Source organism: Mus caroli, unplaced genomic scaffold (genome assembly GCF_978045245.1).
Source record: "Mus caroli unplaced genomic scaffold, Mus_caroli_1 scaffold_13, whole genome shotgun sequence".
In the NCBI taxonomy this organism is placed as follows: Eukaryota; Metazoa; Chordata; class Mammalia; order Rodentia; family Muridae; genus Mus; species Mus caroli.
Genome location: NW_028227268.1, coordinates 1534961 through 1551696, shown reverse-complemented (window position 1 = coordinate 1551696; position 16736 = coordinate 1534961). Strand labels below are relative to the sequence as shown.

General features: G+C 51.7%; 1 protein-coding gene across 3 annotated transcripts; it reads left to right on the top strand.

Annotated features, from left to right (window-relative positions):
• Nucleotides 1-62: 62 nt before the first annotated feature.
• On the top strand, nt 63-16282 carry Hgs (hepatocyte growth factor-regulated tyrosine kinase substrate). Of its 3 annotated transcripts, none has more exons than XM_021176077.3 (22): nt 63-221; nt 1474-1558; nt 2200-2275; nt 2633-2725; nt 4081-4204; nt 5179-5231; nt 6994-7062; nt 7618-7742; nt 9459-9537; nt 9619-9717; nt 9849-9944; nt 10658-10696; nt 10784-10927; nt 11018-11077; nt 11426-11636; nt 11902-12074; nt 12148-12288; nt 12373-12547; nt 14830-14963; nt 15052-15171; nt 15323-15409; nt 15697-16282. In XM_021176077.3, exons 1-22 carry the CDS (start codon nt 185-187, stop codon nt 15805-15807), a joined length of 2331 nt encoding a protein of 776 aa, XP_021031736.1. In that variant the 5' UTR covers nt 63-184; the 3' UTR covers nt 15808-16282. The 3 variants fall into 3 exon arrangements, with proteins under 3 accessions (XP_021031736.1, XP_021031737.1, XP_085685486.1); XM_021176078.3 differs by having other exon boundaries at nt 74-221; nt 11429-11636; XM_085829360.1 differs by lacking the exon at nt 63-221 and adding an exon at nt 315-632.
• The last annotated feature ends 454 nt before the right edge of the window (nt 16283-16736 follow it).

The following is a 16736-nucleotide window of genomic DNA, read 5'->3' as shown; positions in this document are numbered from 1 at the left end:
GAGCGGTCCAATGGACGCTCAGAGTCAGTGTGTAAGCGCAAGGCTCGCCTTGGAGCAGGACTCGGGGCGGCGCGGAGGCGTTGCGCGTGCGCGGGCAGAAAAAGAAAGGCGGAAGCGGAAGTTGGGGGGCGCGTCAGCTCCGAAAGAGGGAGCGACTGCAGCGTCGGTCAGGAGTGGGGTCGCCATGGGGCGAGGCAGTGGCACCTTCGAGCGTCTCCTAGGTAACGCGTCCGCCCGTCAGCTCCAAGTCAACTCCCTCGCGCGCACCGGCCAGATGCTGCCTCCGTAGGTCTCAGGAGAGCGGGCCGGCCACCTAGACCGGCCGTCGGCCTCCGGGGAACACTGCACGGTTCCCGGGCCTCGGGTGTGGCCGCTCGGGCTGTACACTGAGTCCTGGGGTTCCAGTGACGAATGCTCTTTGGGGGTCCGCGACGGACCTCTCTTCCTCCGGGTCCGACGGTCCTGAACCGATTGGGCCAAATTCCTGAGTCATGAAGTCATGACTCAGATCTTAGCTTCATGCGGGTCTCAGACCCCAATACCTTTTCGTATGGTGGATCCGATACTGCCATCCTTAAACCTTTCGAGCCCCTTGAGGAATGCTTCCTAGGACCTCAGCATCTTGCGCTCTGGTAGTGCCTGGGGGTTTGGGAAGACATGTTTTTCTCATTGTTGAAGGTGCTTGTTGATATCACTATCTGAGGTTTCTGGACAGTGTAAATTTTAGGAGGGAAAAATGAGTTTGACATGCATGCACCATTCCCTCAATAAATGCATTGTGTCCAGGAGCAGGCCCCATCCTAGGCTGCTCACTTGCTTCTTTCTGAGCTAAGGTTTTCAAAGGGGAATCTTAGATGATGAAACTTACCTTAGTCTCATATCCTGGGAGGTTCAGCATGTCAGGTATGAATCCACTAACTTGTTGAATGAGTAACAAGGGTGGTGTATCTTGGGATAGCTCACTTTTGTAAGAGAGGGGTGATCAGAGTGTGAAGAGGTGTTGGCTGGGGGTACCACTTGACATGGAAAAATCATCCCTCGAGATCTCTAGAGCTTGCTAAGGGACCCATTACATTACCCAGCTAAGAGGTAAAGGACAAAACTTCTAAATGATGGGACTCTGTTGAGAAGCAGCAGGGTATGTCATTTTAAAGTTCCCAGCAAGCTGTGACAAAGGGCATTCTCTACCTCCTTTATCGTTAAAGCAGATGCAAGTAGTACCTATCTCCAGAGGGTCTGTGGGAGCTGAGGGAAGTCGGAGCTTGAGCTGACAGCTGATAGGGAATAAGCATCATTTCTACATTATTTGCTTCTTGCACGGGAGGATGCCATTTCCATGGTTGTCAGTGTACTTCAAGAGGATTTTCAGTTTGGTTTTGGCTGTATAAAATGAGGGATGTTCTTGACTTTTGAGGGGCCAGCTCGGAAACATAGCTCAATGGACCCTTTGAATGGGCATCTCTTCCCCTTTAGACAAAGCCACCAGCCAGCTTCTGTTGGAGACAGACTGGGAGTCCATTCTACAGATCTGCGACCTGATCCGTCAGGGGGACACACAGTAAGTGAAGAGAACCACCCCTCTTCTAAGATTAAATTGGCAACCTGAGTTGTTTTGTTTTTTTTTTTTTTTTTTTTTTTTTTTTTTTTTTTTTTTGGTTTTTCGAGACAGGGTTTCTCTGTGTAGTCCTGGCTGTCCTGGAACTCACTCTGTAGACCAGGCTGGCCTCGAACTCAGAAATCCGCCTGCCTCTGCCTCCCAAGTGCTGGGATTAAAGGCGTGCGCCACCACGCCCGGCTGTTGTTTTTTTTTTTTTAATCCAGATTGTTTTGATATCTTGGGACAATTAAAACTGCACAATTTGGAGATACTTAGACTCACTGATATTTCCTTGCGGAGGTCTGATGGGCTAAACTCATGGTTGGCTTATACGACAGTTGGTAGAGTATTTGCCTGGCATGTATTAAACCTTGAGTGTCATGCTCAACACACTATAAGCCAGGTGTGACAGCATTGCCTGTGATCCCAGTGTTTGGGAAGTGAAGACAGAAGGATAGGAAGTCCAAGGCTTGAGTCTAGCCTGGGGTACGAAAACTCCTGTCTCAGTACTTAAAGAAATATGGAGGAGGGCTTTCCCATCCTTTTCTCTTTCTGCTGTTACTAATCCCCCCTCCCCGCTCCTTTTTTTCCCCCTCTTCCAGAGCAAAATATGCTGTCAACTCCATCAAGAAGAAGGTTAATGATAAGAACCCACACGTGGCTTTGTATGCTCTGGAGGTAACTTAGAGCGCTGTTGCCGTTGTTTCTCTCTCTCCTCAGACTCAAGAATCCTTACCCTTCCGGTGTCGGGTCTCCACATAGCAACCAGTAGAGACCTTTAGCACTTCGTACAGTCGTGAGCTCAAGCCACTGAGCCTGGCTGCTCTCATGGGAATGGGAGGGAGCAGAAATGCTGCTCTTCTAGCTGTCATCCGTGTACCCCTGAGGGACTGGATGTTATCAGGGCCTGGAACCCGACTTTGAGCTGCTGCTTGGGGTTTCTAACAAGTTGGGTGGGTTCAGAGGCCTGTCTTCCAGCAAGAGGGGCTCTTCCCTGAACACGAACTAGGCCTTTCTCTTCCTTGGGGTTTTCAGGTGATGGAGTCTGTGGTAAAGAACTGTGGCCAGACAGTCCATGATGAAGTGGCCAACAAACAGACCATGGAAGAACTGAAGGAGCTGCTGAAGGTAGGCGGGTGTCCTGGGAGTCACGAGAGAAGGTAGATTCTGGTATAGTGCCAAATCTTCTGTTTGTGGGCAGACTACAGCAGGAGGAGCAGTGGGTGTGTTAGAGGGGGTGAGGGTAAGAATGGTCACTTACTGTGAGTCTAGCGTAGACCCTGGGAGAGACGCTTTGAGACTCATGGGTCATTTTTGCAAGATGAGAAAGACACTTCTTTTGTGACTGGGAAAGGCTTCCAAGAACTAGGGCATGCAGCAGAGCTCTTAAGGGTAGTAGGTTACATCCCTGTGAGCATAGATGGCCATGGAGTATATGTGTGACCTTGGGGGAGACATTCAGAGCAGCACATTCAGGGATGGGAGAGATCTGAGCAGAGAGGTCCAAGTTTAGGTGACAGAATCAAGAGGGCAAAATGATTGAGCAAGGAGCTGCCCCAGGGAGAATAGAATTAATACCCTTCAGCAGAGAAGGAAAGGCTCTCTGGATCCATGTGAGATTATCCCTAGGACCACCTAAGGATTGTGATGTGGATGGTGATACAGCTGGATTGGGCAAAGCGATGCTGTTCCCCATTTCATGGGACCCAGCATCAGGGTTTGGTCTCTCAGGAAGCCCCAGCTCAATGCTGCCCAGAACATGTCTCAGGCGCTGAGCTGTGAGCTGAATCAGACCAGGGTCTGTTTGTTCTAGCAGGTCTTAGCTGTAAAAGAGCTAAGTGTTAGGAGCCCTCGCTGTTGTTGTTTTGGCGCACTGTGTCCCACTGTGCTGCAAGGGGCACCAGGCTGGCTTGCTCCTCTCCTGGAGGGAACCCTTAAAGGGAAACACAAATCCCAGTGTAAAGACCCTTGTATCCCTTCCTGAAGCTGCTTCATCCCAACATAATGTGTCACAGCCTCCCTGAGAGTGCCAAGCATGAAGCTGGACTGTAGCTCACAGGGCCTGAGCCCACTGTGGAGAAATATCTGAAGAGGATATCTCCCTGCCTCTCTCAGATCATGGTCCTGTCTTCCTCGTGCCTTTTGGAGAGTTTAGCTGTGGACCCTAGAGAACTGTGTTACTGCCCAGGATCCCCTGGAGAGATGGAAGGAGGCATGGTTGTAGATTGGGAACATGAAGCAGTGTAGTCTCCAGGAGTTCCCTGATTTTTGGGGGGGATTAAAAATTGTGACCCTGAGCAAGCATAGACCCAGGAGAGTCGCTTCTGTGATTAAGTGGTGTCTGGCAATCCTAGGAACTCTCCCCTACCTTTGTGCTAATTGTCTCTGCTCAGGGCAATTGGTCTTGCTAGATGGCCCTTCCCTCTGAGATCTCAGACACCTGGAGTCTCCTGAGCCCTCCCCACTTTTTTCCTACTCCACAGAGGCAAGTGGAAGTTAATGTTCGGAACAAGATCTTGTACCTGATCCAGGCCTGGGCACATGCCTTCCGGAACGAACCCAAGTACAAGGTGGTCCAGGACACATACCAGATCATGAAGGTAGAAGGTAAGTTAGAACAGCCCCAGCCCCAGGCTGAGAACACGGTTTCTAGGAGCCACAGGGTTGTCTTTCTAGCAACACTAGATAACATCAGTGATACGGACAAGGGAGGGTGGACTGGTCTTCCCTGAGTGATTGGGAGTGAGGAGGCGGTGTTCCCTAAACCTTGGAGAGCTCCGTGGAGAGAGGCCAGGCTCTGACCAGGTCTTGCACCCTACACATCTACCCCACAGGGAGGTGGTACGCTATTTCCAGGCAGTAAACACTAAAGTCTAGAGCTAATCAGGTTTCCGAGTGACATGGTTCCTGGGATGAGCAGACAGGGAAGATCTCACAAGTCAGGGTGCTCTGAACACAGTAGCAGCCCTGGGCCTTGGCACCTTTGCTATTTTTATTTTTTATTTTTGTTTTAATGTGTATGGATGCTTTGCCAGCAGTATATGTTCATGGACCATGTGCATGCGTGGTGTCCTTGGATCTCCTGGGACTAGAATTACAGGCAGTTGTGAGCCACCGTTTGTGTGCTGGAAATGGAATGGGTTGGTTGGAAGGAGCGGTCAGTGAGCTGCTTACGCACTGAGCTGTGTCCCCAGCTCTGCCTTGGCACCTTTGCTCCAGTTCAGACCCTGGGGTCAGAGTACACTGGACCTGCTGCAAGGCTACAAGAGTGGCTCATGCCAGCAGAGAGGATGACCGGAATGCTGTCGCTGTGTGTGAGACACACACTGGCGGGTTTTAGGCCAGGCCAGGGAGGCACAAGGTCTTTTCTTGCAATATGGCAGCCCTAGAGAGCTGGTGGAGTTTAAAGAAAGGGGATCATGGGTTAGGATGTTGTGGTGGTACATGGTTGGGCTTGGATCTCAGAGAACTCTGGGCATCCTTTCCTAGTCCTGCCAGTTTTGTCTGATGAGGCAGATGTCAAGGGTTAGAAGTGGTGGCCAGGGAGGCACCCAGTAGTGACTGTCACCTTCTCTTCCCAGGACATGTCTTCCCTGAATTTAAGGAAAGTGATGCCATGTTTGCTGCTGAAAGAGTGAGTCCCGGGTCAGCCAGCACTGACTGGCTTAGGAGCTTTGGAGAGGAAGGAGGGAGGACCTGGGGCTCGCTCTTGTTTGGGGTTTGGTAGGGGTAGCTCATGCCTTAGTGTCAGCATTCCGGAAGAGGATTGCCATGAACTCCTGTGCTAGATACGTGATGAGACCCTGACCCAAAAAAAAGGCAACGTGAAGGATTTAGCTCACTGTAAAGCTCTTGCGTGTCATATGCACAGTACTCAGTAAAGCAAACGAGCCAGCAGTTAGAAAAGCAGCGGTTAACCCCAGGTCAAGTTGAAAAGTGTTTATGGTGCCTGTGGGTATAGCACTGGCTTCATTTGACTACAACAAGTATGATTCGGGGTAGAACTCTCTCTGGCATGTACATGGCGCTCTGGCACTGGCTTTTTGTTTTGTTTTGTTTTTAGTATAGAATAGAATTTATTTAGGGCACGGGAAGGGGAGTAGACAAGGGAGTAGAGGCAGAGAAAGGGAGAGAGAGAGAGGAGAGGCGTAGAGGCTGGCCGTGAGCATGTGGAGAGGGAGAGGGGGATGAGGGGAGAAGGGACAGAGGGGGAGAGGGTAGGAGAGCAAGAGAAGAGAGGATTTTTTTTGGAAGGAAGGAAGCCAGCCAGCCAGCCAGCCAGGTGGTGGCGCACGCCTTGATCTTAGCCCTCCACAGGCAGAGGCAGGCGGATCTCTGTGTGTTCTAGGCCAGCCTGGTCTAAATATGAGGGTCCTCGACAGCCAGGGCTGCACAGAAAACCCTGTCTTGAAAAGAAAAACCGCTGGACAGTGGTGGCGCACGCCTTTAATCCCAGCACTTGGGAGGCAGAGGCAGGCAGATTTCTGAGTTCCAGGACAGCCAGGGCTATACAGAGAAACCCGGTCTCAAAAAAAAACCCCAAAAACCGAAAAGAAAAACCAACCACCCCACCATCCCCCCAAAAAGGAAGGAGGGAGTACATTTGTTTAGAGTTTTTTGTTTGCCTAGTTGGTTGATTTTTATTTGTTTTCTTTTTTTTTTTTAAAGATTTATTTATTATTTATTATATGTAACTACATTGCAGCTGTCTTCAGACACTCCAGAAGAGGGAGTCAGATCTTGTTACGGGTGGTTGTGAGCCACCATGTGGTTGCTGGGATTTGAACTCCTGACCTTTGGAAGAGCAGTCGGATGCTCTTACCCACTGAGCCATCTCACCAGCCCCTTTATTTGTTTTCTTGATAGAAGGTTTCTCTGTGTAGCCCTGGCTGTCCTGGAACTTGCTCTATAGACCAGGCTCACAGAGATCCCCCTACCTCTGCCTCCCTGAGTGCTAGGATTAAAGGTTTGCGCTACCACACCCAGAGTGAATTTCTTCACACAGCTTTAAAACTAGGCTAGTCGTAATGGTGTACACTTTTAATCCCAGAATCGCAGAGGCAGAGGCAGAGGCAGAGGCAGGCAGAGCTCTGTGATCTTAAAGCCAGCCTAGTCTACACAGTAAGTTGCAGGACAGCCAGTGCTACACAGTGAGGTGCTAAACCCTGTCTCAAAAACCCACATCCACAAAATTGGCAAGTGTCAGGATTCTGCCTTTGACAAGAAGTCTGTTTGGAGGAGGTTCTTCTCTTTGGAGCAACTTAACCCTGGGCCACGTGGCTTAGGCCACAGAATTCGATGGTCTTGGCACAGGTAGTCACATTGGGACCTGCTCTGGTGACCTTTCTGTTTGCGAGCACTGGGGAGGGAAATGTGATGATGACTGTTGTCCCCAGGCCCCTGACTGGGTGGATGCTGAGGAATGCCATCGGTGCAGAGTACAGTTTGGGGTGGTGACCCGCAAGGTGAGTATCCCCCAGAGACTCGGTCCCATGCCCCTGCCATCTTCACAAAGCAGCGCTCCTTTGTGTGATCCTGTCAGTCTGCTCTAACCTGATGGTTTCGGAACCACATTCAGCTCAGAATTGCGTGGTGCCTGGGGCTGGAGCTTGGTGTTTGCCTCTGTGGTGCTCAGTGCCATCATTTGACATTTGCCTGATGGGCAGGGCCCAGCTTCTCCTCAGGGATCTGAACATGGAAAGCTCTAGGCTTTCTCTAGGATTGGGGAAGAACTTATTTCTAGGGTGCACAGCCTGTGTGGCCAGCGGCCCCTATAGCTTCCCATCTCACTTCCCGCCTGACAGTTGTGAGCGTGGAGCCTGCAGGCTCTGAGCCACGGCACTGGGGTTCACTGTACTTCCAGAATCAGCACCTGTTTTCTGTTTATTTTTAATTCCTTTCCTTTCCTACAAGTGGTGGCTGGAACTGAGTTTCCTGCGAGTCCCCACCTCTCTGCTCCACTTGTCCTTACCCCCCGTGCCTGCTCTTGTTCACTGGGCCTGTCCTGCTCTGTCTCCCAGCATCACTGCCGAGCGTGTGGGCAGATCTTCTGTGGCAAGTGCTCCTCCAAGTACTCCACCATCCCCAAGTTCGGCATTGAGAAGGAGGTGCGAGTGTGTGAGCCCTGCTACGAGCAGCTGAACAAGTGAGTGTGCACTCCATGGCACAGTGACTATGGTGCCGCAGAACTGCAGGCCGCACAGGCTCCTCAAGCTCTGTCAGGAGGGCAAAGGGGCAAACCAATGCTGCTCTGCAGGCGGCCCCAGCACCCCAAACTTTGGGACAGGGTGAGCAAGGTGCTGTGGCTGCACAGCAAATGAGACTGCCCTGGGCCAGTCACTGGCTTTGAGTTTTGTTTAGAGAGGCTCTTGCTTGGACTTGAATCTCCTGATGTAGCCTTTCCAGTTCTGGGACTTCAGACCTGGTCCACACATTCTTATTTTGGATTGGAAATGAAGTTTACAAGCTGAGAATAGTGGTGCACACCTTTGATCTAGCACTTAAAAGGCAGAAGCAGGTGGATCTCTGAGTTCAAGGCCAGCCTGGTCTACAAAGCCAGTCCAGGACAGTCAGGGCTACACAGAGAAACCCTGTCTTCAAAAAGCAAGTGTAATACAAAGAGGCATGTTTAATTGTGTACATGAGAACATGTCTGCAAGCCCTTCTCTTGGATTTCTCAACTGTGGTTTGTGTTCCTGTCTCCATGTGAGTTAGTGTTTATTGTAAATTTTTAAAATTTGTTGGGAACTGGGGTGGGGAGAATAGTTGGGCATGACCGCCAATGCTGTGGTTAAAGCATGTTTTTTTTTTTTTTTCCTTTAGAAAAGAGCACGTTTAAATTGAAATCTTAATTATGCTTTATCTATGTAGCCCTCAGTCCTACTTTGTGGAGAAATCTCCGCCTGCCTGGGCCTTACTGCCTGTGATGGTTTGTATGTGCGTGGCCCAGGAAGTGGCACTATTAGGAGGAGGAGCCTTGTTGGAGTGGGTGTGTCACTGTGGGTGTGGGCTTTGAGACCCTCATCCTAGCTGCCTGGAAGTCAGTATTATGCTAGCTGCCTTCAGATGAAGATGTAGAGCTCTCAGCTCCTCCTGCACCATGCCTGCCTGGATGCTGTTATGTTCCCACCTTAATGATAATGAACTGAACCTCGGAATCCAGCCCCAATTAAATGTTGTCCTTATAAGAGTTGCCTTGCAAGCCGGGTATGGTGGCGCGCGCCTTTAGTCCCAGCACTCAGGAGGCAGAGGCAGGCGGATTTCTGAGTTTGAGGCCAGCCTGGTCTACAAAGTGAGTTCCAGGACAGCCAGGGCTATACAGAAAAACCCTGTCTTGAAAAAAAAAAAAAGAGTTGTCTTGCCTGGGCAGTAGTGGCACACTCCTTTAATTCCAGCACTTGGAAGGCAGAGGCAGGCAGATTTCTGAATTTGAGGCCAGCCTGGTCTACAGAGTGAGTTTCAGGACAGCCAGGGTTATACAGAGAAACCCGGTCTTGAAAAAAAACAAAAACAAAAAAGAGTTGCCTTGGTCGTGGTGTCTGTTCACAGCAGTGAAACCCTAACTAAGACACTGTCCTTTCTGGCACCTTCTGAAGGGAAGGACCATTGCTGGTCATGGTAGGCTCAGTGGGCAATATGTAGGTACTATAGAAAGGCCCTTGCTCAGCACAGCCAGGAGACAGACTCACTTAGGCCAAGTGACCCACTTACGTTCTGCAGCTGGCTGAGGCACCAAGGTCCCTTCTGCCATTCTCTAGAGGGTGAGCTTGGACCTTCACTGTCAGTCTGTGGAGATGGTGAGCAAACCCTGGAAGGATGGTGTCAGTGCATGGTTGCTTACGGTGTCTCATTCTGTCTGCAGGAAGGCAGAAGGGAAGGCTTCCTCTACCACTGAGCTGCCCCCAGAGTACCTGACCAGCCCCCTGTCACAGCAGTCTCAGGTACAAGGTCCCTTCTAGTCCCCAAAACACCTTCTCACCCCTTCCCGGGGACCCTTCTCACTCTACCCTGTCTGTCCTCAGCTGCCCCCAAAACGGGATGAGACAGCCCTGCAGGAAGAGGAGGAGCTACAGCTGGCTCTGGCCCTATCACAGTCAGAGGCTGAGGAGAAAGAGAGGATGGTAAGCCATGGGGCCCTATGAGTTTCCCCTGCTGATGGAGGATGCTAGGTGTGGCAGCGGGGGTATGTGGAGGCTCAGCTCCTTAGCTTCTACCATATATGTCTCTAATTCTGTTTCTTCTTCTGCCACAGAGACAGAAAACAACGTATACAGCACATCCAAAGGCAGAGCCCACACCCTTGGCTTCCTCTGCGCCCCCAGCTGGCAGCCTGTATTCCTCGCCTGTGGTGAGCCTTGTCAGCCAAGCTGGCTGCTCATTTCCCAGGGATCACCACAGGGTCCTGTTGGTTCAGGACTTCACTGTGGCATATTGAGGACGCCAAGAATGACATCCCCCTGCCAGGGAGATGAATCTCTTCCATACTTCCTTGTATATACTAAGTTCTACAGGCCTGGTCCTCTGGGTACCCATGCCATCCCTAGCTCTGTAGACAGGAAGTGAAGCAGATTTAGAGTTTTCACCTGGAGGCTCTGTCTAGCTCTCTAGAGTAGCCAGCCACAGATGGGACCTGGAGCTAGAAACAGCCCTGGCACCTGCTGGTGGAGGAAGCTCTTCCTTCCTCCCTAGATTGTGAGCAGGGCTCACACTAAAGGCTTCATTAGAGCTAAGCACAGTGTTCATGCAGTATTGGCTCCGTCCTAGAGAGTCAAGTTAGTGTGGCCACTGCTGCCTTGTGCCTTAATAAAGTTTGGTTCTGGTGGCACATGATAGTCTCAGAACCCAGGGTCTTACGATTTTATTGCCAAAGGAAAGTGGATGCTAGCCACAAAGGGCTTGTCAAGGAAAGGGCTGGCAGGTGCCAGACAGGTGGCTAGAACATTGGCTAGCACTGAGATCTGCTGTCATTTGGTGCCATCTGGGTCCCTGTCTGAAAGATTGCTTGGGATCACTTGATCACTTGATCCTGTGACTCCTCAGACTCAATGCTTGTCTCCCCAGAACTCATCAGCACCTCTGGCTGAGGACATCGACCCTGAGGTAAGCAGCGGTGTCGGGCGCTGTCCTCCCTGCTCCTTGGCCCGACCGCACCAGTGCCACCTCATCCCCTCCTTTATTGCCTGGCAGCTTGCAAGATACCTCAACCGGAACTACTGGGAGAAGAAACAGGAGGAAGCACGGAAGAGCCCCACACCATCTGCACCTGTGCCCCTGACAGAGCCTACTGCCCAGCCTGGAGAAGGACATACAGCCCCCAACAGCATGGCAGAGGTGAGAGGCTCCTTTGCACTCTTGACTGTCATTCCCTAGGGCAAGGCCTAAAGTAGGCCAGAGACCCTCTAATCCTCTGATCTCTTCCAGGCTCCTCTTCCAGAGACAGACTCTCAGCCCATAACTCCCTGCAGCGGCCCCTTCAGTGAGGTGAGCTGTGCCTCCTGTCCTGGTTGGGGACTGTGTCAGAGTAAGGAGGCTCCAGGCTCCAGCTGCTCTGTGGACCCCAGTGTTCTGCAGCCTCAGAGGAGGCCCTCCTTGTCTCTCAACTGCTGAGGTGCCTGCCAGTCATGCCCAGTCACAGGTGGATGAGGGCCTTGCTCTGTGCTTTGTGTGCAGACCAGGCATGTCACGTGTCAAGCATGTGTCCATGCCAGGCTCTGGACACAGTGGGCAGTGCCTGTCTACCTGCCTATCACCTTTGCGAGGATGCTTCTTGAGCTTAACGGGCATAGCGTTCACCCTGCTGTGGTGCTCAGCTACCCACTGTGTCTCCAGCAGTACCAGAATGGGGAGTCGGAGGAGAGCCACGAGCAGTTCCTCAAGGCCCTGCAGAATGCCGTCAGCACTTTCGTCAACCGCATGAAGAGCAACCACATGCGGGGCCGCAGCATCACCAACGACTCGGCTGTGCTGTCACTCTTCCAGTCCATCAACACCATGCACCCACAGCTGCTCGAGCTGCTCAACCAGCTGGATGAGCGCAGGCGTAGGTGCCCACCCATGTGCCTGCCCTCCGGGGTCCTGCTCATGATTCCTGGGGCCCTGGGACACCCACGACTCTGCCTATACTCCATTGAGCCTCTCAATTCCTCCACAGCGTGCTCATGAGAGGTGGTCCCATTTGTGGGGCCTGCTCTGCTCATTTCTGTCTCCAGCCCTAGGGCCAGCAGCTCTGCCCAAGGAGAACAGAGGCCCACATCACCTAGGCTCTCAGCCCATGAAAGGTCTGAGCTATCCTCTTCTCTACACAGTGTACTACGAGGGCCTTCAGGACAAGCTGGCACAGATACGTGACGCCCGAGGGGCTCTGAGTGCCCTGCGTGAAGAACACAGGGAGAAGCTGCGCCGAGCAGCTGAGGAGGCTGAGCGTCAACGCCAGATCCAGCTGGCACAGAAACTGGAGATCATGAGACAGAAGAAGCAGGTATGGCAGCTGACCCAGCATGTGGGTAGGGGAGGCCCAGGCTAGCCTGACCACTGCTTCTCACTTGCTTCAGGAGTACCTGGAGGTGCAGAGACAGCTAGCTATCCAGCGCCTGCAGGAACAGGAGAAGGAACGGCAGATGCGCCTGGAGCAACAGAAGCAGACTGTCCAGATGCGCGCCCAGATGCCTGCCTTTCCCTTGCCTTATGCCCAGGCAGGTGTTGCCCACCCCACTTTGCCCATCCTCATCATAGGCCAAAGACACCCCCTCTGACTGTTGGCTCTTTTTTGTCTCTAGCTCCAGGCTATGCCCACAGCTGGGGGTGTACTCTACCAGCCCTCAGGCCCAACCAGCTTCCCTGCCACCTTCAGCCCAGCAGGCTCAGTAGAGGGCTCTCCGATGCATGGTGTGTATATGAGCCAGCCAGCCCCAGCCACTGGCCCCTACCCCAGCATGCCTGGCACAACAGCAGGTAATCTTGCCAGTTTACAGAAGACAGTGAGAATATAAAGAATTTTCCAAGTTTTCTAAGTGACTATTTTTCTAGAGTTGTTTTTTTTTTCTTTCTGTACATATGGAAACACATGTTCACACCCCCCTACCCCCCCACCCCCCACCCCCCTACACACACACTCTCTCTCTCTCCTCACTCTCTTCCAGGGTGCCAGGCAGGTAAAATCCCTTTACTAAAGTCAGGATATGTTCAGAGCCAGGAGCCACTGCGTCACAGCAGGTTCTCATCAGTGCCCTAGTAAAGAAAATCTCCTCAGGACTGTCAGCTCGCCTGGCCCACCTTTTCTCTTATAAATATGTCCTGTTCTGCTTTGTGCCTATAGTGTGGGCTTGAACCATTGTCCTAAAGTTGGCAAACTGCCCTCAATTTGTATTGTCTGGTGGTTCTATTTCCATATGCCACGGGCTACATCTTTAGTCATTGTATCTCGTGGTCACATCACTGTGGGTAGCTGAGGTGGGCTCAGCGGGCTTTTCATCTGTCCCCATTATCAACAGTGTCACTTAGAAAGCACCTCGGGACTGCAGGTGTCTTGGCTCAGACTCCTGCATCTTCTTCCTGCCGGTTAGTGTCGTCAGCCTCCCTCTGCCCTGTCGTCTGTGGCTGTGAGCTGTTGAGAGGAAAACAGTCTTTTACTGCTATGGATTTTAGTTTTTTTGAGACAGGGTTTCTCCGTAGCTCTAGCTGTCCTGGAACTCACTCTGTAGGCCACCCTGTCCTCAAACTCAGAGATTCAGCTGCGTCTGCCGAGTGCTGGGATTAAAGGCAGGCACCACAATCCCCCAGCAACTTTATTTTATATATTTTGCTTATGTGTATCTGTGCACCACGGGTGAGCTGGGCTTTGCCCGCAGAGGCCAGAAGAGGCTTTGGTTGCTTTGAAACTTGGAGTTTCAAGATGATTGTGAACCACCACATAGGTTCTGGGGATTGAGTCTGGATCCTCTACAAGAGCAAAAAATGCTGTTAACTACTGAGATATTTCTCTAGCCCCTGAGGTTTTTTTTGTTGTTGTTTAAAGATTGATTTGTTTATTTTGTGAGACAGGCTCTCACTATGTAACCCTGGCTAACCAGAAACTCATAGAGATCCACCTGCTTCTGCCTCCTGTATGCTGGAATTAAAGGTGTCTGATAGCATGCTCGGACAGGTTTTTTTTTTTTTTTTAGTAATGTGTGTGGGTATAGGTGCTTTCAGGGGCCAGAAGAGATGGTTGGATCTCTTGGAACTATAGTTATAGGAGCCTGAGCCACCTGACATGGGAACTGAGATCTGAACTTGAGTCTGAATAAGAGAACTCAGCTGTTATAACTCCTGAGCCGTCTCTGTCCCTGTTGATTTTAATACATTATCGGTGCAATCCACATGAGTGCTGATTGCTTGTGTCACCTTGACTGGCCTGTCACCTTTTGATAAGGTCAGTTTAGTACTCTACCCTGCTTTGTCTGTTCTTTGGTTCTCTGGGATCCCACGTCCTCTCTGTGGGGATGGATAGTCATTAGAAGGCAAAATCTCAGACAGTGTATGGTGGTGTGCACCCTACAATCCCAACACTTGAGAGGTTGAGGCAGGAGGACTCCAATTTAAGACCTAACAGTTAAGGCTTAGGTTCTTAGGGTGTATTTACAGTTTGTAGGTTACTGAGGACCTTGGGGTGTGTGTGTGTGTGTATGTGTGTGTGTGATAAGCAAACTAGGTTCTCCCTAATGTTTCTCATTCTGACAGCTTGGATGACCTGCTCTATCCCTACTGTATGTCTCCATTTCTATCATAGTAGTCTTTTCTGAAGTGTTAGCCTGGGCTGCTGTAAGTCAGGACTGTTTGTCTTTGTTGCTGTTGTCTCAGTTTTAATACTCGAAGTATGGGCTTCAGAAATTATCAGTGTCAGCTCTCCCTAACTCCTTCAGTCTGACTGCCACTTGTTTCAAGACAGTTTGAAGGGTGGGGCTATAGCTCAGGTAGAGAGTGCTTGCCCAGCATGGACAAGACCCTGGGCTCAGCCCCTAGCACTATGAAAACAAAAAGAATTTGGTTCCTTTTTTTTTGCTTCCCCTTCCCATAGGACCCCACCCCACCCCACCCCACCCACTCCCACACATGTTGGCTTTACTTTTCTTTTACGAGGATGTGAAACATATCCCTGGCTTTGAAAGTCACAACAAAAGGAGAAACCTGGAGAAGGTGTTCTCTTCCTACTCTCCTCATTTCTGTGCTGAGCCAGCTCACCTTTGTTGTCACAGATCCCAGCATGGTCAGCGCCTACATGTACCCAACAGGTGCCCCTGGGGCACAGGCAGCCCCTCAGCCCCAGGCCGGGCCTACCACCAGCCCTGCCTACTCCTCCTACCAGCCCACGCCAACACCAGGCTACCAGGTATGTGGGCAGAGTTGCCCCCAGCATCTGCACCCAGCCCTCGCCTGTTCCTCATCTTTTCCCTCACCTCACCACCTTCCTTCCATAGAGCGTGGCTTCTCAGGCCCCACAGAGCCTCCCAGCCATCTCGCAGCCTCCACAGACCAGCAACATAGGCTACATAGGGAGCCAGCCAATGTCCATGGGCTACCAACCGTACAATATGCAGGTAAAGAGACCTAGTCTTTGCTGGGCACAGAGGGCTATCCCAGGCAGGCCCTCTCCTCCTGGCTCTCGCTTCTGCTTTCTTCCAGCCAGGAGGGTCTGTTTGTGTCTGGTCACAGATAACTCAGTGTCGGGCTCCATCTTACTTCCCACAGAATCTCATGACCGCCCTTCCTGGGCAGGATGCGTCTCTGCCGGCCCAGCAGCCCTACATCCCAGGGCAGCAGCCCCTGTACCAGCAGGTGAGCCGTCTCCCAGCGGCCTGCCCTTGGACTCCTGGGCTTCCTTTGATCCCTTGCACTGGGTGCATCAAGGGCCTTGCTCAGCAGACAGAATCATGATATGTCATTAAGTGCACGTATGTACACATTCGTCCATATTGCACAGGAGACAGGTTTAGAAGAGATCACACGTGCCATTGCCGTGTTGGTAACAACCTGATCTACTCTGTGCTAAGGTGAAGCTTGTTCTAAGCCAAAGGTTTTGTTTGTGAAGGGGGGTGATGAGCCTATCTGCTCTTTCTCTCCAGATGGCCCCCAGCACCGGACCTCCCCAGCAGCAACCCCCTGTGGCCCAGCCAGCGCCTACACAGGGACCGCCAGCACAGGGCAGTGAGGCCCAGCTCATCTCCTTCGACTGACCTTGTGTCTGGCACTCACCATGCAGAGTAACACTACAGTTCACCAGAAACCACTTCTATGTCTAACTAGCCATTCCTCCCCTATTACTGCCCTGTAGTGTCCCTTCTGTGAGCAAGGGGTGGGCCTTCCTCCTTGGCCCTCTTCCCTGTCCTCAGTGGTCTGGCTCCTGTCCTGCTTCGGTCCTGATGCCGTCTGACCTCCCCGGGACTGGGGCTCTGCAGGACAAGTAGAACCTTCTCTGGAGAGTGCCCAGCTGTGTTGGGTGCCACAGGTGAATGCTGTGGGGATGCTTAGCCTGGCCCGGAGTCTGATGTGAACTAACTGTGTGGTGTCCAGGCCTGGCCCTGGTACCCAGAAGAACCATGTGGCTCCTGCACAGCAAGGGTAGAAGCTTTAGGTATCTCTGTCTCCCCTTCTCCTTGGATGTCATCTCTCCAGTGCAGAGCAGTGAAAATAAAATGAATTTCAAAACTCTCATGATTGATTGTTCGGGCAGCAGGCTGGGTTGGACCAACAATTTAATAGTCTGCATCTGTTGTGGAGTGTGCTGGGTACTGGCTGAGAAGCCGTGGACTTGCAACAGTCTCCTTCCTGGTGGGGATTCTGCAAACTCATCTGATGCAGGATACATCACCAGGCGGGTGAGGAAGGGTGCAAACGCGGGCTTTTGCAGCCCAACTGCCCTCAGGATTACCCAGTGCTTAAGGTTTTAGCTCTCAATAGCTCACCCTGAAAAATAAGGTTCAACCTGACTTCTGTGTGGACATTCAAGTTTTGTCCTTTCTCTCCCCGCTAAGCGCCCGCCTTAGTGTGCATTCAAAGGAGGCGGTTCCGCCTAGTGAGCTCTCCACTTGGAAGGACTCCAGGCCCTTACTTCTCCTAGGTTTAGAGTACTGGGCTCCTGAGGTTGCTAACGTCTTTGTACCAC

What these genes read in the sequence shown, in the direction of transcription:
- Hgs (XM_021176077.3), top strand. Translation starts at nt 185, where the DNA reads ATGGGGCGAGGCAGTGGCACCTTCGAGCGTCTCCTAG. An exon ending in CCAGATCATGAAGGTAGAAG is followed by an intron (nt 4,205 to 5,178) that starts GTAAGTTAGAAC and finishes TTCTCTTCCCAG; the next exon opens with GACATGTCTTCCCTGAATTT. An exon ending in TGCTACGAGCAGCTGAACAA is followed by an intron (nt 7,743 to 9,458) that starts GTGAGTGTGCAC and finishes TTCTGTCTGCAG; the next exon opens with GAAGGCAGAAGGGAAGGCTT.